This window comes from Porcisia hertigi, chromosome 12 (assembly GCF_017918235.1).
Source record: "Porcisia hertigi strain C119 chromosome 12, whole genome shotgun sequence".
Taxonomy (NCBI): domain Eukaryota; phylum Euglenozoa; class Kinetoplastea; order Trypanosomatida; family Trypanosomatidae; genus Porcisia; species Porcisia hertigi.
The window spans coordinates 281,793-308,821 of record NC_090571.1 but is presented as its reverse complement, the minus strand read 5'-3'; the positions used below and the strand labels follow the sequence as shown (position 1 = coordinate 308,821).

At 56.7% G+C, this 27,029-nt stretch overlaps 3 protein-coding genes across 3 annotated transcripts; all 3 read right to left on the bottom strand.

Annotated features, from left to right (window-relative positions):
• Positions 1-850: 850 nt before the first annotated feature.
• On the bottom strand, positions 851-5,902 carry JKF63_07502 (uncharacterized protein; the record flags this gene model as incomplete). The annotated part of the gene is made up of 1 exon (XM_067903439.1): positions 851-5,902. One exon carries the CDS (start codon positions 5,900-5,902, stop codon positions 851-853), a length of 5,052 nt encoding a protein of 1,683 aa, XP_067758864.1.
• A 2,878-nt stretch (positions 5,903-8,780) lies between these two features.
• On the bottom strand, positions 8,781-13,832 carry JKF63_07501 (uncharacterized protein; the record flags this gene model as incomplete). Its single annotated transcript, XM_067903438.1, has 1 exon — positions 8,781-13,832. One exon carries the CDS (start codon positions 13,830-13,832, stop codon positions 8,781-8,783), a length of 5,052 nt encoding a protein of 1,683 aa, XP_067758863.1.
• A 3,013-nt stretch (positions 13,833-16,845) lies between these two features.
• JKF63_07500 (uncharacterized protein) lies at positions 16,846-23,718 on the bottom strand (the record flags this gene model as incomplete). The annotated part of the gene is made up of 1 exon (XM_067903437.1): positions 16,846-23,718. The coding sequence occupies one exon, from the start codon at positions 23,716-23,718 to the stop codon at positions 16,846-16,848; it is 6,873 nt and encodes a 2,290-aa protein (XP_067758862.1).
• Positions 23,719-27,029: the final 3,311 nt, after the last annotated feature.

The window sequence follows — 27,029 nt, the reverse complement described above, 5'->3', positions numbered from 1 at the left end:
TCACACTTCTCTATCACACACACACAAATATATGGAAAAGGGGAAGAGGGGGGAGAGAGGGAAGTGGATTTCGGCAGTGACGGTGGGGGAGATGTGACCAAAGGTGGTCGGAGTACTCCGACTGCTGCTTCTGGTTCTCGTGTATAGGTGGGGGCTTAGGCCGTGTGACTCAACACAAGACCAACAACAGCATCAACGGAAAAGAAAAGGGGAAGACAGACACACCTAAGCAAGGAAGAGAGAAAAAAAATATTTTTGATAAATACAATATATATATATAAATATAAATATATACACTGTACCCAGGGCATAATACGAAGGCCACAGCAGATGATGGGGGTTTTAAAAAAAAAGGGGGGGGAGTGAAGGAAGCACGGCATAGATGAGGTGGGTGGGGATGAGAAGACACAGCAGAGCGCCAAACCGGAGAATCCACAATCGCACGCATTGCCCACAAGGCTACGAGAAGCCCTTTGGTGAGAGTCGACTCGTAACTGTTAGGGATGAGTACATCCAAAACAAAGATGCAGTTATCTATACGTGCCGCGCAGTTATACGGCACCTCCCTCCACACCACCAACAGCCCTCCCCCACCCCGAGCCCTCATACACCCGCCCCGAACCACATCTCAGTTCCTTTTCTTCGTGACCCAAGGTGGATCGGGTAGCTCATGTTTTTCCACTTTAGTCCATCTCTCTCCACCAGCGGGGTACTCGCGCGCTCCCACACACGGGTGCTCGATTTCAAGAAAGTGATGCGCAGTAGAGCGCTTGACATTTATGAAGGTGCGCAGTGAAGCTCCAGAAGTGCAGTCGAAGACAGCTTCACACACCCACACACACACACACACTCACAGCTTCTTGGCCATCTCCATCCCGTGCACCACCTCCAGCAAGTAGCGCTCAATCTCCTCCATCTGTGTGATCAACGCGCGGAGGCCGAAGAGAAATGCCTCCAGGCTGTGGATGTCGCTATTCGCTAGAACATACTCGCTCTTGTTGTCCTCACCGCCCACATCATCATCTGGCTGCAGCAGACGCAGCAGGGTGGTGTTGGGGATTTGTGTGCCAGCAAAGCTGCGGAGTAATTCGACAGCGTTGCCCATGTTGCTGCTGCTGTTGTTCACACCGGTACCGCGCATGCCGGTGTCCTCGAGAGTCCAGGTGCCACCAGTCCCGCGCGGGGGCGCCGCACCGATGAGCACAGACGCTGAAGCGGAAGGTGCACCGCCTCTAAATGACGCCGATGGCACGACGACGGAAGGTAAGGGGGGTGTCATCCCTGCGCGCCCACTGCCCTCGGCATCAGCTGCAGCCCCGCCAAAGAAGCTACGGCTCATCACCGGTAGATTGCTCGAGAGGGCAATGAAGGATGCGTTGCCAAGCAGGGCTGGTGGTGGCGGCGCCTGCTGCTGCTGATGGACCGCCAGCCCCTCCACGTACGCACACAACGCCACTGGAATCGCAGGCCCGAGTCGGTTGAAGCTCCCATTGGCGACCACGCTGGTTGGGGGCGGGTTCACTCCGCTACCAGCAGTCCGCCTCCCAGCCGTCGCATCGCCCGCAGCGGCTGCAGCACTCGGAATGGGGGATGCGGCAGGCGATAAGGGGAGGGCTGTGCAGGAAGCGAGCGTGTCTTTTGTGCCACAAAGGTCGTTGCTCCGGTGGCTCAGGGGCGCACCCATGGCCTTGCCCGCACCCTGTCGATCACCCTCGCTACCGGTCGCACCAGACAATACAGCGCCACGCCGCTCCTCGGCGCACGCGTAATCCTCAGCAACGGCGCTGAGCGGGAGCTCCTGTGAGCCCTTCAATCCCCTGCCGCCATCGCCGAGCGCTCTCTGGCCGTGCGGCGGCGTGGTTTCGGTGCCCGGCGGCGGCGACAGGGAAACATCGCACACTCCGTCAGCCCAGGCCTCCGTCGTGGCGCCCCCACCGCGCCGCTGGTGGGTGAGGAACGAGGATCCCATCAACCCCAGAGGCGGCCAGGGACTCGCACGCGCCCTTCGGCCAAGCGAAAACACGTCACCGCCAGCGATCCCAACGTCGCCGGTCGGCGCCAAGGGAAACATGCCGCTGTTCCTCAGAAGTATGCTATGGTTCGGCACCGCCTCGTCTCCTATGCCCACACAAGCATGGCTGCAGCGCGACGGTGAGCCGCTGCTCGCGTTCTGTGTGTTGGCTGCAGCACCATCCGTACTCGGCGGCGTGGCCGCCGCTGCAAAACTCGTGGGAACAACGGTGTAGTGCGGCAACGCCGAATGCGGGGGCGCCGCCGCCTCTTTCGCATTCGGGGCCGCGGCAGCCGCAGTGCCGGCAACAGCGGCCAGCGGAACGCCGCGGAGAGACTCCGAGACGGACGACTGGGTGCGCTCGTGCCGCCGCCCCCGCGGGCCATCACAGCCCAATGATGCGACAGAAGCGCTACGGTGGCCAAGAGAAGGCGGCGCAGACACTCCGGCCCCGGAATGCGCCTCGCTCCCCAGCGACGGGTTCGCGCATACCGCATTGACCGGCGACGCTACCGCAGCGGCCTCAGCGCTCACCGCATCGTCAACGGCAACGTCGTCCGCGCCCACGATAGAGGAATGCAGGCCGCGGATGCCAGACGGGTGAGACGAGTGCAGCGTCGAGTGATGCGTCGAGAAACCAACCGACGCCGTGCCGCCGCCCTGCCTCCTCTTCGGCTCCTCATGAACAGGAAGATGCACCACGATCCTGGAGCTGTTCAGCAGGACACTATCCCACATGCTTGTGTTGCGGCAGAAAGAGTTGCCGTTGAGGCTGAAGATACTGTTGTTGACAAAGCTCGCGCCCCCGACGGCATTGCCCGCGGCTCCAGATGCCCCGTCGACATCTCGGCGCGCCACCATGTCTGCGGCACTGGGGAGAAAAGATGCATTCAGGACGCTGTCCGCCTGCTGGCTCAACACGTAGTCGCGCAAACGCTGGCGCTCCTCCGAGGTCAACTTGTACGCGATGCGGCAACCGCCGTTGACACTCTGCCTTCGCTGCGAGTGGAACGACCTCGAGAGCGTTGTGCTCTTGCGACGAAGAGGGGGGTCGGGGTGACTCTTCGCATCCGCAGCACTCTCGGTCGTGCTTTTGTGCTCCTGCACCCCGGCGTCCACCATCAAACCAGACGGAGTGAAGACGGACAAACGTGGACCCGCGGTCGCAGTCGCCTGCCCCGCCAATCCTGCCCGCCTCCCTAGGGGGTCGCTCATGTCTTCGCCGCTCCCCACCTTGCCTCCACCCTCGTCCCCATCGCTCTCACACAACTCATGCTGGATCGTCTCGATGTACACGGCAACGATGCGGTCGTAGCACTGCATCATCCCAAGCCGCAGACGCGTCAGCTCCGACGTCGGCACGAACGTCACCTTCGACATCAGCAGCAGGTACACCTCCATCGCCTCGTAGAGAAGCAGGCTCAGCTGTCGCGTGTACGGCGAGATCCGGTGCAGCACAACCCAGTGTACAGAAATGTTGGGTGCAGAAGCTACGGCACCGCCACTCGCGTTGCCCTTCTCATTTGATGAGTCGGCCGCCCTCTCCGAGAAAGTGCTCGACATGAACGTGGCGTATGCGTGGCGCATCATCAGCAGTGTCACGACTAGCTTGCGCTGCGCGGACAAGAGCATGCGCCACGCCATGTCTGGGAACTCAGCAGAGTCCATCGTCGGCTCCAGACGTGCCCCAGTCAAGTTCTGCAGCTGCTGGTTCACCTTCTGCTGCATCTCTCTCAGCAGCTCCATCACGTCTGAGCTCACAGCGGTGACGCTGTGCGGGAGATCGAGATTGCGCAGAAGCCGATCCGTGACCTCACGGCCCATGCGCATGCACCCGTCGAACCCTGTCCTCACCTTCGTCTGACACCGCACCGGCCACACTAGAGAGGTGACAACAAAATATATAATTATTGCAAAGCAGTTCTGTTCAATGCGTGCAATGGCGCTGCCTTTATTCTGGTACTCCAGAACCACAGAAATTACACCGGTCGACATTCCATTGCCGATGGGGCCGCAATCGGGCGAGGTTCGCACGTAAGAGCCAATGAACGTCAACACGAGTGTGCACACGTACAGCACAGGACGCCTTCCGTTGGCGAGCTGCACTCCGACAAGTCCCGTGAGACAGCCGAGTACCGTTCCTAGCAGACGACTCTGTCCATACTGGAAGCTTTCACCTCTAGTAGAGCGGTAGAGCAACGCGATGGTCTCCACGCCGATGACGGGATTCATGACAGAGCTCTCCAACCCATACGTCTGGAAGCACGCTGCCAGTACAATGGAAAGGCTCAGCTTGATGCCCTCCTTTAATCGACGAGTTATAGAATGGCGCAGCGTGATGGCGCTGTACAGCTCCACAAACGCAGACCACAGACTCTGCAAATCACGCTTCAGAAACGTGAGGAAGTACCACAGATTACTGGGGCTGTGCGCAGCGTCTTGGAAGCCGCTGATGAGCTCCATCATCTCCTCCACACTGAAGAGAAAAAAACCAAGTAGGATGTCGCTGCTGTCCGCGCGGTAGTTCTCATTGCTCAGGATCACCTCGTCACGCGCGCTCGACACGGCATCCTCGTAGCGCGCCTTCGCAGCGCGAAACGCCTCCATGTCAGCTGCAGACACGAGGTGATCGAGGTCGACAATGCGAAGCAGCATCGCGTCCATCGCAGCAGCAGCGACACTCATCTCGCCACGGATTCGCTCGCCAAACGCTCGGCACATCGGCGTCTCGATCAGTATCGGGTTTGCGGCGATCTGCTCCACCACGAGCGTCATCGACTGCACAACGTTGAATACGTTCTTCAGAAACGTCATTCGCGTCTTCAGCCGCGTAGTGTACACGCCAGTGTGCGGCTCGTACCCCATCTCCGACAGCCCCATCCTCGCCTTTTCCATGCTGGCCTCGATAGTCTGGCGCAGCTGCCGCAGTCGTGCAACGTGAAGCTGACGCTCCAACAAGCTGCCCTCTACCCAGAAGCTGCAGCACCCCGCGTGCACCGAGAGACTGATGGCGTCGCCCATCACAGCCAAATACCGCCGCGCGTTCTCGCTGGACCACCGAATGAACGGGAACATGAGCGCACCCACGGCAAATCCCTGCCCAATGAACAGAGTGAGGTAGTAGTCGCCAATGTACTTGTACCCAGTCGACTCCGGGTGTGCAATGTACTGCATAATCAAACTTGCAAAGCAGTACGCAATCGTCACCCTCATCTGCTGTGCCGCAAAGGCACCGATGGAGAGGGAGAAGAAGAGGATTAGGATGGTCAGCCACTTCGGGCCTGGCTGGATCCAGACGACAACGGACAAGAACGCAAGCGAAACAATAAATGCCTTCAGCACCGTGAAGGTCTCGCGCAGCCCGGCTCCCAACGTCGGCTGCGTCGTCCAGTACGCAAGAAACACCACAGAGGTGGGCATAGGAAAGATATGGGCTGTGGCCGGCTCCAGACAGACTATCAGCGTTGGCAAGATCGAGATGGCTGGCCCGCGAATCGCCCAGTCCACTTTCTCCCAGATCCGGGGCGAGGCGAGCAGCTCCAAAATCGCACCAGTAATGCCGTCACCATGTGGCAGGAAGATGCGTCGATCCCACGAGTAGGCGCGCAGTGCGTCCATGTTGCGCATGCGCAAGCTAGCGAAGGAAGCCCACCCGCCCGTCTTCGAGCCACTTGGTCGCACCATCGACTCAGGGGTCTCTGGGGTGGGCAGCAGCCCTTCTCCCTCGCCGCCGTCACTGCTACAGCAGCCCTTTCCCCCGTCTGCCCCGCAGCCGGACGCGCCCTTGCCGCCCTGTTGGGTGCCCCTCTCGTCGTCGTCGTCGCTGCCGCTGCTGCTTTCACCGGTGCCTCGGCACGCCCTGGATGATGGCGAGGCCTGTCCAAGAAACATGCACAGATCACTCTCGCTAGCCGCAGAAGCCACAGAGGAGGGGGAGGCAGCCGCACCGCTCGGCAGGCCCTGCTTAGGTGGCCTAGGTGCGACCGACTCCGGTGGGTGGTGTTCTTGGCGCGCATGCAAGGGCCTCTCATTTTCTGAGCGCGGTGAACCGACGACTGCGGCGAAGGTGTTACCCATGCTGTGCTGAACATTGGTGGCAGATAACACCGAAGGTGACCTCATCTCGGGTGATTGTAGCGATGCACTGGAGCCGCCCAAGGCAGCAGGTCTGTTGGCGCGTGCGCGGACATGGCGCCGCACACCGCGGGAGGTACTAGTCCCCTCGGGAGCGCTGGTACGCCCTCTGTGGAGCGTGGGGGCAGCTAAGTTCTCTGTCTGTGGCATCGCAGTAGACATGCAGACACAAGACTACTGTTTGTTCTCTGTGTGTGTGTGTAGGGGGGGGGAGGGGCTAAAAATGAATAAGTTTAATGTTAACGGATGTATGTGCTTGTGTGAGCATGAGGGGTGCAATAAAGACACGTGTACGCACAAAATCTTACAATACACGCAGACAGAGCACACACGCTCCACACCAACACACAATGCAACAATAAAAACAAGAAAACAAAGACAGCAACGAAAAAGAATTTAAATATATATATAAAGAAATATAAAAATGTATGTGCGTGTTTATGTGCAGAGGGGATGAGGCGGAAAAAAACAACGGAGAGGGGCCCAGGGGCCGTGTCAGGACATCTACGGATGTGTATGTGTTAGGCGCAATGTCCCTCGTGAAGGGAGGAGGACGAGAAAAGGCGCGCACACACAATGTTGAACACGAAAAAAATAGATGATACAGGAATAATAATAATATGAGGACTCTACAGATACATACATGTGTATATGTACATATACATATATATGGCTGTGGAGGTGTGTGTGTGTGTGTGTGTGTCCTGGCAAAGTCGATGGCGTGGTCTCTCTTCTTCCTCTTGTGTGTGTTGTTGTTTTTTGCGGGGAGAGGGAAGAGAGGGAGGGGGGGCTTGATGTTTCCAATCGTCGGCCCTCTTTCGCTCGTGCAAAGTCTCCACTGGATGGAAGGAAAATGAGTCAGAAAAAGAGTGGCACATAAAACAACAACAACAAGGAAATCAACCACAAAATGTCCACACAGGCACAATAGACACACACACACACACACACGCACACAGATGAAGAAGAGAGAAGAATTAAATCTCGGGTATACACATGCATACATGAACGCATATACGTGTATGGAGGAGGAGGAAGGAGGAGGAAGGAGGAGGAAGGAAGAGAAAGAGAATAGACAAGCGCAGGGGAGGAGGAGGTCTGCCCACAGAAGGAGGAAGGGGAAGGGAGAGACCCTGAGGAGTACCAAAAAAAAAAGGGGGGAAGAAAATGAGTCGGAAAAAAAATGTCGAGTTCAGCCGTGCCGTACACCACCACTCTATGCCACCACCACCACCACCACCACCACCACCCCCAAGGAAATCCGTCCTCTGGAGTCGAAACGTGTTGGCGCTGGCACACGAATACGTGAGACACGACGCACTCGTGCAACACGGTGTGTGCTTCGTGTGCGTTTCGGGAAGGAGCGAGTCAAGGTGCGTGTTTTAGAGCACGACCACCCCCCGCCAGCAGATAAAAATGTCTACCAGACCTGCACACATGCGCGTGAAGACACAATGTAAGTAGTGTATGATGAACTCTTCTGGGAAGAGGAAGGGAACGAGATAGACTCGAGTTTCGGACATCCAAAGACTGAACACAATCTCTTCCCGTAACGCGGACAACAGAGGCAGTAACAACAACGCGCTGCGCAAGGGGGACGGCGAGTACAGCTTTTTCCTTTGTCTTCTTCCCCTTTGCGAATTAAAATGGAGAGGCGGGACATACAAGAAAGAGGAGAGCAGGAATGAAGACGATGTCGCCACGGAGAGAAGATGAAGCGAGGTTGCGTGTGTGTGTGTGTGTGTAGAGGAATATGGGTGCACGTTGCTACGTGAACAAATAGGGGGATAGAGCAAAGAGTGGGTATGGTTGAGGAACAGTTGATACGTAAGCGGACCCGACAAATGGAGGGGTGGGTAGAGTAGTTGTAGCGGGGAAAAAAACAAAACACACACGACCTGTGTCCCCCAACCACCGTCCAGTCAGCCCACCCTTGACACACACACACACACACACATACACACGCAGGCGCGCATTACAGCACGTGCAGTGCTTTTAGATAAAACACACTTTCTTCTTGCCTTCGTGATGTTATCTGGAAGAATGGGATCGTAAGCAAGCTGCCTGCACCTCTCTCTACTCCTATTCCGCATCAAATATGAATCAGTTGATTGTCTCAGTGGGTGTGTGGCGCTCGTGTTCAAGTGCGTCTGCCGAGCACCGCTGCAGTAACCCTCCCCTCCTCTGAGCATCGAGTACTTCACAGCGTATAGGAGATGCGCACGCTTTTGTATAATACACACACGCGGCCATGCAGGAGCACGAATAGCAGGTAATGAAAACACCTCGCCCCCTCCCCCCTCAGCAATTCACACACACTCACAACAAATAAAAAAGGAGGAGACCCTGACGCCGGCGAAGCCCTTCGAGAGCATCGCGCCGCCACGACAGCCACATGCAAGCCTATTTGCAGCGCACACATACGGAGCCACACAAGCCCGCCCACACAAACACTCAAGCCCCTTTTTTTCCCGACCCCGAGTACTTCTCTCACCCAAAAAAAAAAATGTCCATACAGCCTTCGGATGGTGAATAGTGTCTCATAAAGCATCCACCGAAGCTCAGGTATGCGCAGAGGCTGCATGACATTACAATGGTCTCTGCTCCTCCCCTGCACACACACACACACACACACTCACAGCTTCTTGGCCATCTCCATCCCGTGCACCACCTCCAGCAAGTAGCGCTCAATCTCCTCCATCTGTGTGATCAACGCGCGGAGGCCGAAGAGAAATGCCTCCAGGCTGTGGATGTCGCTATTCGCTAGAACATACTCGCTCTTGTTGTCCTCACCGCCCACATCATCATCTGGCTGCAGCAGACGCAGCAGGGTGGTGTTGGGGATTTGTGTGCCAGCAAAGCTGCGGAGTAATTCGACAGCGTTGCCCATGTTGCTGCTGCTGTTGTTCACACCGGTACCGCGCATGCCGGTGTCCTCGAGAGTCCAGGTGCCACCAGTCCCGCGCGGGGGCGCCGCACCGATGAGCACAGACGCTGAAGCGGAAGGTGCACCGCCTCTAAATGACGCCGATGGCACGACGACGGAAGGTAAGGGGGGTGTCATCCCTGCGCGCCCACTGCCCTCGGCATCAGCTGCAGCCCCGCCAAAGAAGCTACGGCTCATCACCGGTAGATTGCTCGAGAGGGCAATGAAGGATGCGTTGCCAAGCAGGGCTGGTGGTGGCGGCGCCTGCTGCTGCTGATGGACCGCCAGCCCCTCCACGTACGCACACAACGCCACTGGAATCGCAGGCCCGAGTCGGTTGAAGCTCCCATTGGCGACCACGCTGGTTGGGGGCGGGTTCACTCCGCTACCAGCAGTCCGCTTCCCAGCCGTCGCATCGCCCGCAGCGGCCGCAGCGCTCGGAATGGGGGATGCGGCAGGCGATAAGGGGAGGGCTGTGCAGGAAGCGAGCGTGTCTTTTGTGCCACAAAGGTCGTTGCTCCGGTGGCTCAGGGGCGCACCCATGGCCTTGCCCGCACCCTGTCGATCACCCTCGCTACCGGTCGCACCAGACAATACAGCGCCACGCCGCTCCTCGGCGCACGCGTAATCCTCAGCAACGGCGCTGAGCGGGAGCTCCTGTGAGCCCTTCAATCCCCTGCCGCCATCGCCGAGCGCTCTCTGGCCGTGCGGCGGCGTGGTTTCGGTGCCCGGCGGCGGCGACAGGGAAACATCGCACACTCCGTCAGCCCAGGCCTCCGTCGTGGCGCCCCCACCGCGCCGCTGGTGGGTGAGGAACGAGGATCCCATCAACCCCAGAGGCGGCCAGGGACTCGCACGCGCCCTTCGGCCAAGCGAAAACACGTCACCGCCAGCGATCCCAACGTCGCCGGTCGGCGCCAACGGAAACATGCCGCTGTTCCTCAGAAGTATGCTATGGTTCGGCACCGCCTCGTCTGCTATGCCCACACAAGCATGGCTGCAGCGCGACGGCGAGCCGCTGCTCGCGTTCTGTGTGTTGGCTGCAGCACCATCCGTACTCGGCGGCGTGGCCGCCGCTGCAAAACTCGTGGGAACAACGGTGTAGTGCGGCAACGCCGAATGCAGGGGCGCCGCCACCTCTTTCGCATTCGGGGCCGCGGCAGCCGCAGTGCCGGCAACAGCGGCCAGCGGAACGCCGCGGAGAGACTCCGAGACGGACGACTGGGTGCGCTCGTGCCGCCGCCCCCGCGGGCCATCACAGCCCAATGATGCGACAGAAGCGCTACTGTGGCCAAGAGAAGGCGGCGCACACACTCCGGCCCTGGAATACGCCTCGCTCCCCAGCGACGGGTTCGCGCATACCGCATTGACCGGCGACGCTACCGCAGCGGCCTCAGCGCTCACCGCATCGTCAACGGCAACGTCGTCCGCGCCCACGATAGAGGAATGCAGGCCGCGGATGCCAGACGGGTGAGACGAGTGCAGCGTCGAGTGATGCGTCGAGAAACCAACCGACGCCGTGCCGCCGCCCTGCCTCCTCTTCGGCTCCTCATGAACAGGAAGATGCACCACGATCCTGGAGCTGTTCAGCAGGGCACTATCCCACATGCTTGTGTTGCGGCAGAAAGAGTTGCCGTTGAGGCTGAAGATACTGTTGTTGACAAAGCTCGCGCCCCCGACGGCATTGCCCGCGGCTCCAGATGCCCCGTCGACATCTCGGCGCGCCACCATGTCTGCGGCACTGGGGAGAAAAGATGCATTCAGGACGCTGTCCGCCTGCTGGCTCAACACGTAGTCGCGCAAACGCTGGCGCTCCTCCGAGGTCAACGTGTACGCGATGCGGCAACCGCCGTTGACACTCTGCCTTCGCTGCGAGTGGAACGACCTCGAGAGCGTTGCGCTCTTGCGACGAAGAGGGGGGTCGGGGTGACTCTTCGCATCCGCAGCACTGTCGGCCGTGCTTTTGTGCTCCTGCACCCCGGCGTCCACCATCAAACCAGACGGAGTGAAGACGGACAAACGTGGACCCGCGGTCGCAGTCGCCTGCCCCGCCAATCCTGCCCGCCTCCCTAGGGGGTCGCTCATGTCTTCGCCGCTCCCCACCTTGCCTCCACCCTCGTCCCCATCGCTCTCACACAACTCATGCTGGATCGTCTCGATGTACACGGCAACGATGCGGTCGTAGCACTGCATCATCCCAAGCCGCAGACGCGTCAGCTCCGACGTCGGCACGAACGTCACCTTCGACATCAGCAGCAGGTACACCTCCATCGCCTCGTAGAGAAGCAGGCTCAGCTGTCGCGTGTACGGCGAGATCCGGTGCAGCACAACCCAGTGTACAGAAATGTTGGGTGCAGAAGCTACGGCACCGCCACTCGCGTTGCCCTTCTCATTTGATGAGTCAGCCGCCCTCTCCGAGAAAGTGCTCGACATGAACGTGGCGTATGCGTGGCGCATCATCAGCAGTGTCACAACTAGCTTGCGCTGCGCGGACAAGAGCATGCGCCACGCCATGTCTGGGAACTCAGCAGAGTCCATCGTCGGCTCCAGACGTGCCCCAGTCAAGTTCTGCAGCTGCTGGTTCACCTTCTGCTGCATCTCTCTCAGCAGCTCCATCACGTCTGAGCTCACAGCGGTGACGCTGTGCGGGAGATCGAGATTGCGCAGAAGCCGATCCGTGACCTCACGGCCCATGCGCATGCACCCGTCGAACCCTGTCCTCACCTTCGTCTGACACCGCACCGGCCACACTAGAGAGGTGACAAAAAAATATATAATTATTGCAAAGCAGTTCTGTTCAATGCGTGCAATGGCGCGGTCTTTATTCTGGTACTCCAGAACCACAGAAATTACACCGGTCGACATCCCTTTCCCAATCGCTCCGCAGTCGGGCGAGGTTCGCACGTAAGAGCCAATGAACGTCAGCACGAGTGTGCACACGTACAGCACAGGACGCCTTCCGTTGGCGAGCTGCACTCCGACAAGTCCCGTGAGACAGCCGAGTACCGTTCCTAGCAGACGACTCTGTCCATACTGGAAGCTTTCACCTCTAGTAGAGCGGTAGAGCAACGCGATGGTCTCCACGCCGATGACGGGATTCATGACAGAGCTCTCCAACCCATACGTCTGGAAGCACGCTGCCAGTACAATGGAAAGGCTCAGCTTGATGCCCTCCTTTAATCGACGAGTTATAGAATGGCGCAGCGTGATGGCGCTGTACAGCTCCACAAACGCAGACCACAGACTCTGCAAATCACGCTTCAGAAACGTGAGGAAGTACCACAGATTACTGGGGCTGTGCGCAGCGTCTTGGAAGCCGCTGATGAGCTCCATCATCTCCTCCACACTGAAGAGAAAAAAACCAAGTAGGATGTCGCTGCTGTCCGCGCGGTAGTTCTCATTGCTCAGGATCACCTCGTCACGCGCGCTCGACACGGCATCCTCGTAGCGCGCCTTCGCAGCGCGAAACGCCTCCATGTCAGCTGCAGACACGAGGTGATCGAGGTCGACAATGCGAAGCAGCATCGCGTCCATCGCAGCAGCAGCGACACTCATCTCGCCACGGATTCGCTCGCCAAACGCTCGGCACATCGGCGTCTCGATCAGTAGCGGGTTTGCGGCGATCTGCTCCACCACGAGCGTCATCGACTGCACAACGTTGAACACGTTCTTCAGAAACGTCATTCGCGTCTTCAGCCGCGTAGTGTACACGCCAGTGTGCGGCTCGTAGCCCATCTCCGACAGCCCCATCCTCGCCTTTTCCATGCTGGCCTCGATAGTCTGGCGCAGCTGCCGCAGGCGTGCAACGTGAAGCTGACGCTCCAACAAGCTGCCCTCTACCCAGAAGCTGCAGCACCCCGCGTGCACCGAGAGACTGATGGCGTCGCCCATCACAGCCAAATACCGCCGCGCGTTCTCGCTGGACCACCGAATGAACGGGAACATGAGCGCACCCACGGCAAATCCCTGCCCAATGAACAGAGTGAGGTAGTAGTCGCCAATGTACTTGTACCCAGTCGACTCCGGGTGTGCAATGTACTGCATAATCAAACTTGCAAAGCAGTACGCAATCATCACCCTCATCTGCTGTGCCGCAAAGGCACCGATGGAGAGGGAGAAGAAGAGGATTAGGATGGTCAGCCACTTCGGGCCTGGCTGGATCCAGACGACAACGGACAAGAACGCAAGCGAAACAATAAATGCCTTCAGCACCGTGAAGGTCTCGCGCAGCCCGGCTCCCAACGTCGGCTGCGTCGTACAGTACGCAAGAAACACCACAGAGGTGGGCATTGGAAAGATATGGGCTGTGGCCGGCTCCAGACAGACTATCAGCGTTGGCAAGATCGAGATGGCTGACCCGCGAATCGCCCAGTCCACTTTCTCCCAGATCCGGGGCGAGGCGAGCAGCTCCAGAATCGCACCAGTAATGCCGTCACCATGTGGCAAGAAGATGCGTCGGTCCCACGAGTAGGCGCGCAGTGCGTCCATGTTGCGCATGCGCAAGCTAGCGAAGGAAGCCCACCCGCTCGTCTTCGAGCCACTTGGTCGCACCATCGACTCAGGGGTCTCTGGGGTGGGCAGCAGCCCTTCTCCCTCGCCGCCGTCACTGCTACGCCAGCCCTTTCCCCCGTCTGCCCCGCAGCCGGACGCGCCCTTGCCGCCCTGTTGGGTGCCCCTCTCGTCGTCGTCGTCGCTGCCGCTGCTGCTTTCACCGGTGCCTCGGCACGCCCTGGATGACGGCGAGGCCTGTCCAAGAAACATGCACAGATCACTCTCGCTAGCCGCAGCGGCCGCAGAAGCCACAGAGGAGGGGGAGGCAGCCGCACCGCTCGGCAGGCCCTGCTTAGGTGGCCCAGGTGCGACCGACTCCGGTGGGTGGTGTTCTTGGCGCGCATGCAAGGGCCTCTCATTTTCTGAGCGCGGTGAACCGACGACTGCGGCGAAGGTGTTACCCGTGCTGTGCTGAACATTGGTGGCAGATAACACCGACGGTGACCTCATCTCGGGTGATTGTAGCGATGCACCGGAGCTGCCCGAGGCAGCAGGTCTGTTGGCGCGTGCGCGGACATGGCGCCGCACGTCGCACCTGCTGATTCTAGTTGCTTTGCTCCCAGCGCTCTCAGTGGAGAGCACAGGGGTGTCCCTGAGAGCGCAGGGGGCGATATTTGCATTCTGCGACATCATGGACACGATTCGAGGAAGTCCCGACGAGTAGGTTTCGTGCCCCCCTTCCAGGTTAGCAGGCCTCGTACTTTTTTATAACCGGTGCCTCGCAGGTGTTGACAGGAGCAAGAACATCAATCTCAAAGTATACAAAAAAGTTACATGTGTATAGGGGATGTGTGTAGGAATCCCTTTTATCCAGAAAGTGGGCACAAAGATGTGGGCGCTGTAGCGACTACTTGGAGAGGAGACACAATAATCGCAGGGGAGAAGCACCAACATAGGGCGAATCCCGAACAACGTTGATAGTAAACACAAAAATAAAAAAAGAAACAATGAAGGGGGAATACAAAAAAAAAACAAAAAAAGCAGAAAGCAGAAAGAGATGAGCGTACTTGTGCACAACGTACGTAGTAAAACAGCGGGGAGTTGCAATGCTTGCAAGTACTACCCGTGTCGATGTATAACTTTACCTCTGTGTGTGTGTGGGTGGGTGGGTGTGTGTAGAGGGGGAAGGGGGCTGGTCATGTCAATATCTGCGGTGTATTGGTTCATGCAGATGACTAGAAAAACGTCTAAAGCACGCTAGGGTGTCGGTGGGTCAGTGAATGTGTGTGCGTGTGTGTATACACAAGTACAGGAATGTAATTATTTATTTTTGCTATGTCGCCCCAATGTGTATATTTGTGAGAGAACCGCCAATTTGGTGCGGAGGGGAAGGCGGAGGGGGCAATGCTTACTTCCCAATAACACCAATATATGACTCGTGGATGTATCGTCCTTTTTTCATGTATGTCTGTAGATGTGTGTCGTCGCTGCTGTTCTTCTTTGTATCTAAAAACGGGAAAAAGGGGGGGAGGGGGCGAAAAGATGAGTTACGACAGGCAGGATACACACAGTCACATACACAAAAAAAAAACACGAGCGAGGGGGAGAAAGAAAAACACGGACACCAGAAGGGGGAGGCGAAAGAGAACCAAAGGTGGAATAGAGAAACAAAGGCCTTTGCCCCAGACACAAGAGCATCAACCGTGCAACTCGTGATGGGAGGAGGGAAAGGTAGGGGAGGTAACAGTGATGGATGAGGGAGTTTGAAGGCTGAAGAGGGAAGAGAGAGAGCGTGGAGAAAAAAAACGCTCAGCACGAAACTGAGAGACGATCGACACACATATTATGAGAAAAAGAGAAAAAGACACCGAAAAGATTTGTGATGTAATCGTCTGCGAGGGAAGCCGGAAAAACATGGGAGAAAAGAAGAAGCGTAACAGAGAATGGACGGTGTCTGTGTGTCTGTGGGTGTGTGTGTGTGTGTGCGTGTGTGGAGGGGGAGGAGGGGGGAGGGATATAAATGTGGATATAAAGTGAGAGCAAGAGGATAGGGAAAGAGATGTGGTGAGGAAGAAGAGACAATAGGAAAGAGACACATAGCCCACCGACTTGTTTGGCCGTACTTCGAAGAAAACTGAGGGGTTACACATTGTCCACGCAAAAAAAAAAAGCATTCGGAGTGCGCGTGATTGTGGGGTGAGTGCTTTTTCTCCTCCCCCACAACCGCCACCTTTTTTTTTTGTGTGTGTGTGTGTGGATAAAGAAGAAGTGGAAAGGCGTCCGTGATCATCGATATGTATATCACTTCAGGGAAACCGTGCGACCACAAAAATATGCAAGTAGGGAATGACGGAGTCATAGACAGACACACACACACACAGACACACATACATATACACACATATATATACACATATATCCACGCACACACACATACATATACACACATATATATACACATATATCCACGCACACACACATACACAGAGGGGGGGGATAAAAACAAGGCGCATTTTTTTTTGTCAAGGTGAGTGAACGAATAAGTCTGACGCACCAAAAATCGTCTCCACTCTTCCCCTACACCCCCCCCACACACACCTGCACAGTCTCCCCTCCGCTGTTCCTCAAGACATAATCTCTGCATATGGGCCTCTTCGCCCCTCCCCATCACCTTGTCACCGGTACGGAGTGGGCGCATCACTGTATACACACGGAAGATCGGATGGAGTAAGAGGAGGGAGGGGGGGGGGCGGAAGAGCTATCTTCATAAAAAATACGAGCCAAACGCTCACCAAACACTTATACGAACATCAAAACGGACAATATATGTATAATGTAGGCATACAACGCAGTCTTACATTCCAACGATCTGGTGAAGAAAAAAAAAGGTGGTAACGACCAACCAACCAACCAACCAAAACGCAGGCAGAGATAAATCACAGAAAATGAAACATTTTTCATGCGGCACCAGACACCACACGCACAGAATATATCAATATATATATATATATATATATGTGTGTGTGTACACATACGTATACATGTGCGCACATACACACACATACACACTTGAAAATCAACTTAGAGGAAAGGATGGTGCGCGTATCGTTTTCTCTCGCGCCGCTACAACCTTTTGCTGAGAATATCATGGGCGAGTGTATTTTCAGGAGGAGAGAGGAGAGGGAAGGGAAGGGAAGGGGAGGGAAGGGAAGGGGAGGGAAGGGCAAACACGAGGGACGGGGTACGCCCTTTCTTCGGTGACGACCGCCCCCAAACGCCCACACTACAGCCGCTTTGCCAGATCGGTGGCGTGATGCATCTCCAATAATGCCTTTTGGAGCTCATTCATATGCACGATGATCGCCTGTGTGCCGAACAGAAATGCCTCCAGAGAGTGAATGTCGTGGTTGGTGAGCACAAAGCCTCCCTTATCGGCATCGAAGAAAGAGAGGTGCTTGAGTATCTCTCCTTCATCATCATCATCCGATGATGGGGTCCTGCTCGTGGCGTCACCGTCGCTCAACTTTTTGAACGAGGATGCCCGCTCTCTGGCATCACTCTGGTGGAGAGATCGGTGGCACATCCCGCTGGAAAGGTTGCTGAATACGGGAGTGATCACGCGGCGAACTGTGGCGGCGTCATCAACAAGCACCTCGTTCTCCACCCCCACAGCACCGCTTGCGTCCCTCACACCAGTCTCGGTATTGCCTGGTGTCCCTCCGTCTTTGGTCAGGATGACATCGCTACTGTCGTGCGGCTGCCTCTCCCCGGCGCCGCTTCGTGAGCGCAACTGCGGGTGCTCGTCATCACCCGTGACACCCTGGCTGGTGGGCTGCACTACTTCAGAAGACTCTGGGGCGGGGTGCGCCAAGGTGGTGCTTGCTATGTCGATGTCCACAGATGGCGCGAGCGTGGTCGAACCGTCACCGTTGAGGACATCAAAGATTTTGGCCCCGGAAGCTGCGCTGGCTGTCGGGATGCCCGACCGTTGCAGTTTCTCCTCCACCATGTCCTTTTTCCCAGACACCTCGGATGGCTCCATCACGGAGTTGCGCAAAGAGAATTGTGGCACCGACTGGGCCATGGATGGCGTGTTCTCCGATTCACCTGCGGCACCCTCAAGCGCATTACCACCACCCTCACCGAGTAAGTTCCTCGCTAAGCTTTTTCTGCCAGAGAGTGCTGCTGGCATCGATTGCGCCATCGGTGGACACCCGTCCATCTTGGGGTTATTGGGCCCCTCTACTGCCCCCCCCCTGCCCACGCCACGTACCCTGGTGGAGGAGTGTGTCGGATTACGTGACTTCGAGTCGTCTTCGATGTCACTGAATTCGCTCTCCACGCTACCACCCGCAGGGTGGCGAGTCGGCGATGTAATCGAGGTTCGATGCTGGCTGACGTTCTCGTCGTCGTCATCCCCAAGCTGTTTGTCAGCACGACGCTGACGCTGCCCCTTGGTCTTGGCGTCCTTCTGCAAGCGAGCCGTGGCGCTCGGTAACTCACCCAGCCCGTGCGACCGTCTGGCACAGGACTTCGACATCTCCATCGCGTCAAGGTCGCGCTGCTCCTTTGCCTTCTTCGAGAAAAGACCACTAAGGAATGAGGCGTTTTTTATGAAGGAGCTATTCAAAAAAGACGCATTGGGGAAGGCGGCCTCGTTAGTGTTGTCCAAGTGGTGCCGGTCACCCTTGGCCCTATCCCCGTCCGGCAATTCCTCCGACCCCGACTCCTCCGCGTCGCCGCCGTTCTCCGCTTCCTTCCCGCGCCTCACGACCACCTTGTGTTTCTTGCGCAGAGTCGCCGCCAGCCCTTCATCACCCCCTACGATAGCCATGAGGCGGGTGTCGTTGTTGGCCTGGGGCGGAGACACCCCGAAGGCTGCAGAAGACCTCGCGGCCACCGCCGCGGTGGCCGCAGCGGCGGCCGAGAACCGACCACTGAAAGTGTTGTTGTCCACTACCATGGATTTTTTGCCGCCAGCGGCTGTGCTGCCCACGCGGTTCGCTACAACGGCACGCAGCGTGGCCGCCTCCTCCGACGTCAAGTCATAGCCGAGGTACCCCATCTTCTTCTTGCTGTCGCCACCCTTCACTGACTTCTTGTACCGGCGTGCGTTTCCGTTGTCGTCAGGCCCGTCATTCCCAGAAGAGGACGAGTGCGAAGAACTCCGGGAACTGTGATTCCCGTCGTGGTGCGCGTGGCCGAGGCGGCCGCCTCGGCGTCGCTGTGGTCGCAGTTGCGGGGATGCGGTGGCGTCAGCGACTTCCTCACTTTTGGCCCCCTCGGCCCTCCTCCCATTTGGCCCACTGTTGTGACACCCCCCTCCAGAGGCATTGTCATCAGCGCCCCCAGCGGCTCCGCTGCTACCCTGTGGCCGGCTGGGACTCAGGTCGCCAGCGTTCTCCGTATAGGAACGTGCCCCTGTTGTCGGCGGGAGATACGGAGTGCTATTGCTGCCACCACCACCACCACCACCAACACCGCCGTGCCCTCCTCCTCCGTAGCCGTAGTCACTGTGATCGAGGTATCCGTGGTCGTTCACATAGGAGCTGCCAGAGTACAGCTCATCATCCACTCCCCTATCGGCCGTGTCGTCTTCACCAGCCACCTTACGGGAGACGGTGGAGATGTACGTGTTCAGAATGGCCTTATGCGCGTCGACCATGCCTGCTCTCAGCCGTGCCATGTGCGACGTTGGCACAATCGTCATCTTGGAGAGTGACAGGAGATACAAGTCGATGGAGGCGTAGATGAGGTCGGACAAGTCCTGCGCATGGGGAGCGATGCGATGCAGAAGCACCCAGTGCACCGACAACTCCGTGGTGGAGTCTGCGCGGCTGGACATGAAGGTGTTGTAGGCAAAACACATCATGGATAGCGCCGAGCAAATCTTCTTCTCCGCCTCAACAATGCTCTTCCACGAATCCTCCGGGTACCCGGCAGAGTCCATCGTCGGCTCCTCCACTGCCCCAGGGATGAAGCGCGATTGTGCCCGCACCTTCTTGTTCATCTCCAGCAACAACGCCGAGACGTCGGCGGTGACTTCGCTTGCGTCGGGCGGCATATCGAGATTGCGTAGCAGGAGCGTCGTGGCCTCTCGCATGCACCGCAGAGTGACGTTCAGGCTCATGGAGACCTTGGTGCGCGCACGCATCGGCCACAGAAAGCATGCGATCGCGAAGTACATCAAAATGGCAAAGCAGTTCTGCTGAATGCGCACCATGGCAGCGTTTTGGTTGTGGTACTGCGTACAGATAGAAATCGTGCTGCTGACGATCGCGTTGCCGAGTGCGTAAAAGCCGGGTGCGGCCTGCACGTACCCCCCAATGAAGGATAGTAGGGCAATAAAAATGTACAACACCCACAGGCGCCCATTCGCAAACTGCACAGAGAGCAGCGCCCCCATCGAGCCAAGCACCGTACCGAGTAAACGCCCAGAGGCGTAGTGAAAACTCTCCGAACCGGTCCGATTGTAAATGAGCGCGATCACCGCAGCGCCAGCCATGGGGCTCACCGCGTTGTTGTCCAATGTGTAGACCTGGAAGATGGAAGGCAGCACAATACACAAAGAAAGCTTGATCGACTCCTTCATCCGACGCGGAATCGTGCGGCGAGTCCCAATTGTGAGGATCAAGTACCTGAAGGCCGCAATGACGCTCTTCAGATCCCGCAGCGGGAACATCATCGCATTCCAAAGCGAGCTGGGCGCGTGCGCCGTGTCCTCGAACTGGCTGATCACCTCGCACATCTCGTCTAAGCTGAACATGAAGAAACCGAGGAGGACGTCCGACTCGTCAGTCTCATAATTTTCATTCGTTAATATGACATCCTCGCGAACGCGCGACAGCGCTTCCTGGAAACGCTCGCGCGCCTCACGGAAAAACTGAGTTTCCTGCGGCGTGACAATGCGCTCGAAGTCGACAATCTTCAGCACCATGCTGTCCATCGCCGATGTGATGATAGCGAGGTGGTCGCCAATCTGTTCGCCAAAGGCCGTGCACATTGGAGTGTCAATCAATGACGGGTTCTCCGCGACGAGCTCGATGACGTGGCTCAAGGAGCCGAGGATGTTGTGAATGGACTTGCAGAAATTGAAGCGGTTGACCATACACGTCATGTAAGCCCCAGAGTGCGGCTCGTACGAGGCCTCGTCCAACGCTTGCTCGATCTTGCTGACGCACCTCTCCGCCGTGGCCCTGAGTTGGCGCAGATGCACAACGTTCAGCTCGCGCTCCAGCGGGGTCCGTACCCAAAAACTCGACAGTGTTCCCTGCAAATCGATACTCAGCGCGTTTCCCATCGCCTTGATATAGTGTCGTGCGATGTCGCTCGACCAGCGGATGAAAGGCACTAGAAAGCTGACCATGCCAAAGGCCAGAGCAATGAGGAGTCCAATGTAGTACTGGCCAACATAGTGATAGTTCGTCTCCGTGGGATTCGTGATGTACTGCATGATCGTCGACGCCAGCACGTAGGCAGCCGTCTTCTTCGTCTCCTCCGCCACGAATGAGGAGACGAGGGTGAAGAAGAATAGCAGGAGGAGGGTCAGCCACGCAGGGCCCGGTTGCGTGCCCACGATGATGCACAGAAACAACAGTCCAAAAGAAAAGCCCTTCAAGGCAATCGCTAGCTCCCGAAGACCAGCGCCAAATGTAGGCATGGTGATCCAAAACGCATTGAAGGCCAACGTGGAGGGCATCGGAAACTTATGCGACGTCGAGGGCTCCAGCGAGAGCACCATCGTAGGAAGCACCGTGAGAAAGGAGCCGCGCACTGTCCAGTCCAGTTTCTCCCAGAAACGTGGCGTGCTCAGCAAGGCAAAAAACCGCGTACCAAAGCCGTTCATGGGTAGCTGCCGCCGCTGATCCCATGGAATGGCGTGCAGGGCGTCGATGTTACGAGTGCGGAAGTGGCGCTCGTCTCGCTCGTCCTCATCACCTTCGGTGTCCATCTGCTTCTTGATATCTTTGGACTTGTACGTGTGATTCCTCTCCACCTCGCTGCGAGACACTTTTGCCGATCGGTGAGGTTCCCCTTGGCTTTTCGGGGAACCGCTCATACCGCCGCCACTGCCACCACCCCCACGGCCACCGCCATCACCACCGCCTCCCCCTCCCGCTCCTGGTGCTACACCTTTCTGACCGTCTGTATTCTGGGGTGTTCCTGCCGCACCACCACTATTCCCGGTGGAGGTTCCGACCACACCAAACTCCGCTGAATCCGTCGCAAAGAGGCTGCAAGTAGCGGCCGGGTACGGCTTGCCTGGGAAGACATTGGCGTGCTTGTACCCCACCGGACTAAGCTTAGGAACAACGGTGCCTAGCGAATTCAGAACGCCGCCACCTGATCCGCGGTGGCGTGAAGACGCGCCGCCTGGGGTACTCGTGTTGGTATTGCCAAAGCCGCCGCCGGTCACAGTCTCTAAAGCTGTAATGACGCGCGAGTTTGGAGACACAGTCATAGTGGAGCGCCCGCCAGCCGGGCCTTGACCACCACTGGCAACAGACCGCACAGCGCCGCTGCGGCGGTTTGCCGATTGCTCCGAGGCGGCACTGCCGTGGTGTCGGGTCGACGCAACCAGCGCCTCCTCATGTGCCACAAGCACCGGCATGGCGTGTGAAGTCACTGGATATCTCGCCGGGTGACTGCTGTGGCGCGTACTGGCGCTTTTGACACTGCGCGCACACAAGAGCTGTGGAGGATACCCGTGGTCGGTGCCACCATGGACACCTCCAGCCTGTTGTGCCACCAGAGCCTCCAGCTTGCTCGCCGTCAGCGCTCCCTGCGCAGCGACGCGGCGAGTCTGCAGCCCAAGCTTGCTCTGGTCGTATGGGAGCACAGGGTCATATAACGACAGGCTCTGTAAACTGCGCGAATCCTTGATCCGCTCAACCGCGCTCATCCACCGCGGCTTAGCAGGAGCGTTGTTGCTAGAACCGGTGCCGCTGGAAGACCCGTAGCGGGTCGCGTTGTGAGCCCCACCGGTGTTGGCGGACGGCTCCAAGGCCTGCACCACGCCACGCGGGCGCGAAGTAGAACTGAGCGTCGATGCGGTGACGTAGGGCACGGGGCGATCGAAGCCTCCCGGTGATCCCCCCCTGAGCACTTGGCCCGTGGCAGTCATAATAGTGGGACTCGGATTAGCACCTTCACGCTCGCTGAAGAGACGACAGAGTTCAGCGTCAGAGCGACTCCGAGGGAGGCCACTGCCAATGCCTCCTTGAACCGGCATGGAATCCACAGCAAATTGCATGCCGCCACCATAGTGTGCACGGCGCGAGGTGGGGGGGGTGCCAGGGTTCGAAAGACTTCGTTGCGGTGAGCCGTAGGGACGAACTACGCCCAAGTCCGCTTTAAGACCGCCAGGCGTCGCCTCGCTCGCGTGCAGGTGACTGGTGTGGCTAGAGCCTTGTTGACTTGCATTGCCAAACAGCGGCGAAGCGGGTTGGGCAGCGCTGGGTGGCATTGTCGATGAGGCGGCGCCAGATACCGCTACGGACGAAAACAACGGAAACGCTGAGATTGGGGAGCGGCCAGACGGCGACCGCGGTAGTAGTGGAGGCCGTGACGACGCTGCCAACGACGTGAACGACGCCACAATGGGGACAGAGGCCGTCGATGAAGAGGCATTTTCGGTCAGCACAGCCGACTTGCGCGGTAAGTTTCCTGTAGGAGACAAAACGACGTGCCGCGGGGCCGGCACGACGATCGGGGGGGCCGCAGACGAAGCACCCTCCCTGGGAGGAGACACGCGGTTGGCCCTATCACCAAGGTGCATCGACCCAGCGACGATGCCGCTGTTGGGATTCAAGTGATGCTCTTGGGTAGTGGTGGTGTTAGAAGGGGGCACCCCTGAAAGAAACTCCTCTACCGCCAAGGAGCTCTGCTGGCCATCGAACGGCCGGGTGGTGCCAAAAACGGCGTGGCTGCCTAGCGGATACCCAAAAGAGTCGTTTGTCACGCCCATCTGAGCAGCCCCAGTCGGAAGAACGCCGTGATGCTCATTGTCAAATCGCACACCACGATTTGAGGTGTCACTGAAGTTGCTCGTCTCTTGCGGGTGGTGCACCTCAAGAGGCGTGGGTTCGTGCCCCCCTGTGACGGCAGGGCTGCCCGGCCCTGAGGTACCGACGGGGTTTCGCTCGTGAGAGCTCATCTACTGATGCAAAGGTGAAGAAGAGAAGAGGGGGGGGGGGTGGTGGTGGTGGTGGTGGAGCAAATTCTAAAAAAAAAAGATGGGATTACACTGGTTTCTACGGGGTTATGCGCGTCCGTGGGCGTGCGTCGAGTGTGTGTACAGCAGCGTGATACACCTCCGAAAAAAAAAAAAACAGTGACACGACCTATATATATATATATATCAATAAATAGTTGTAAATGCGGAAGGAGGAGGGAAAGAGGGGGAGACAAGGGGGGGTCAGGGCGGCAATCGTTGCGCGCGCCTCAATAATACAGGCACCGCAGTTCTGATACACAAAAAAAAAATAGAGCAATAAACCAACAATAATTCGGTGAAACAAAGGAGGCGGTGATGATTTAACGGGGGGAAGCGACTGCACATCCAGTATTTACGTACAACACGAGCAACCCTCAAGGTGATTATGTGTAATTATACACACACACACACAGAGAGAGAGAGAGAGAGAGACAAACCACGAAACCACAGCCTACAGGAAAAAAAAAGCTACGCCTCCCGTCGAACAGCACCGCAGAAATAAAATACAAACAAACAGAAACAAAAATGGGGTATTCCAGTCAACACGAATAAACGACATGCATATATATATATATGTACATATAAACACACATATCTACATAAATATATACGCACACATGTACAAATATATATACATATATATGCTTGTTTATATATATATATATATGGGCAGATGTGCGTGTGTCTTTTTCTTGGTGTATTTATCAAAACAACCAACACTGTCTAGTTGCAAACTTAACAGGAAAAAAAAGAAGAGCAAAGAAGCACGCAAACGACGAGAGGGGGAGGGAGAAGACGAGGAGAAAGACGCACAGCCAGCCAGTCAGAGCACAGCGGAATCGAGCCCAGCGTTCCTCTCCCGTGATAATAAATAAACTATCAGTAATGATGATAAAAAGATCTGGCAGGAAAGAAAGCCAAAAGCCAAGAGAAGTGGAAAGAGAGAGGTGAACAAAAAAAATGGCAACGTCAGCACGAGTCTCGATGAGAACAGAGGGGAGAGGGATAGCGGGAGGGGGAAAAAAGTTGCTTCTCTTTCTCTGATCTGGTGATTAAAGCCAAAAGGCTGCTCGCTTTTCTTTTCGTTTTACGAAAGCGTTGTACTCTAGGGGGGTGCTTGACGAGATCCAGTATTCAAATATTGTGTGTGTGTGTGTGATATAAACACACAAAAAAAAAGAGAGCGAAGCAGAAGCGGATGTGAAGGGAGTGGATATATATATATATAGCAAAACAGAAAGTGACGGATCCCTATATGGTGTACTCCCCCTCTTTTTGTTCATAAAAGAGCCTGTGAGATTATTCGTTTACGTTTTTTGATTTTTTGGGGGGGGAGGGAGGGAGGGGTTACACCTACACAGGGCACGAGAAACGCTTCTTCTAGAACGTTACCCCGCCTTCTTTGCTTTTTTCTGGCCCACGCATTCAAAGAAGCTACCTGGCACACACACACACACACACACACAGACTCCCCCTGCCTTTTTTTTCTGACTCCACGGATCGGAAATAAGAAATACCACTCACTGAGACCTTTTTCAGAGTGATGTGATGTGAGTTTGTCTGTGTATCGGTATCAGCGTTTGACCTTCGTGGGTCACCAGGGACGCGGGAAACAAAAATAACGGCGCCAGTGAAGCACAGCAGCGAAGTGTGGACACGACTGAAGTTGAGAGTACAACAGTGATGGGGGCGTAAACGTAAGAGATAAATCGTGTGAGGGAGGGAGGGGAGGGAGGGAGCAGGAGACTTTACATGCACGAGGGCCCCCCGAGCCAAAAAAAAAGAGCAAACAAAAAATGGGAACAGGGCGAGAGAGGGAGTTGCAAACACACCCACAAACACAGTAGGCAAAAAAAGAAAAACACAATGGGAGAGCAATTAGCTGCCAGAGGTGGAGAAAAAAAAGGGAGGGGGGGGGGGGGTACAACAGAAAACAACACAGGGAAAACCGGGTAATCAAAAAATGTGGATGGAAAGGGGGGAAGAAGAAGAAGAACGACGGACAGAAAGACACCGAGGGAGGGAAGTCTCGGCAAATCACACGCAGTAGGAGGAGGGGGGGTCAATTCAAGGGAGAGAAAAGAATGGGAAAAAACAGACGAGAAAGGAGGGGGGGAGAAGAGGTCGAGGTGTTGCGCAATCAAAAGAGAACAAGAGGAACAACAATGCGACCTCGCGGCTAAGCTTGTGACACAGCCTTTACTCTCGGTGTACTTCACCCCTTTGATGGTGACAAGAAAAGGGGGTATGTACTGTCCAGTGTATGTACGCGGGTACCCCCCCCTTGGTTGGCTTGATCTGTTGTTGTTGTTTTGCGCTTGGACTTCCCCTGCCTCCCTGTGCGTGTGTGTGTGTGTGAAGAAGAAGAGTGAGGGGGGAGAGGGGTGTAAGTGTGATTTGTGATAGACGTTGCTGGGGTTCTCTACGTTTCCCTGTCGAGCCGGGAGCGTAAAAATAACTAAAATAGGGGAGAATGGGGGAAAAGCGGAGAAAACAAACAAAAAATAGGGAGAGAGTGCAAAACAAAAAAAATTGATTTCAGATGTAGTAGTTGAAACATGCACACACACACACACGAATGAGTGGTGTTCGAGTGGCGGCAGGCGACTCATCCGCACCCTCTTTCGCCAATGGCCTCTCTCGCCCCCCCCCCACGCTCTGCTTTTGTGGTTTATTTCCGCTTTGCTTCTCTGTGAGCGTAGGTGTACAAATAGCAGCCCTCGCTACCCGCCCCGTGCTTTCTACTCCTCCTCCGCCACCAGCGGACACGACTCACAATCCGAGCGAGAGATTGATTTCAAAAACTTTCAATTTTTGTGATTTCTTTTGTTGCCATACACAACACATGCGTTCCACGCCACTCGTTGCACTGGCCTGTTGCCCGCACATCGCGTGCTGTGAAGCAGCCGTACACACGCGTGGCAGCAACAGCAGACACAAACACCCCAGCACGGCCTCTGCCCCCAAACCCGACGCAGGCGCCTCTACCCCGCAGGTCGATATACGCGGCGCATCCCTTTCAAGAGGAGGGGGGGGGTGGCCCAGTCTCCCCACCCTCCCCCCCACTAGGCATCGAGGGCCATGTGCGATCCCGCTCGAGCCTCACTGACACGTTGTCCGTCGCATGGGGATGGCGCAGATGCGTGTACTGTCGCATGCTACTCCGACGCAACACCATCCTCACACCTGACCACCGCGACATCGGAAGCGATGAATGCCTACGACTTTCACAAATCGGGGGGTGCTTGACC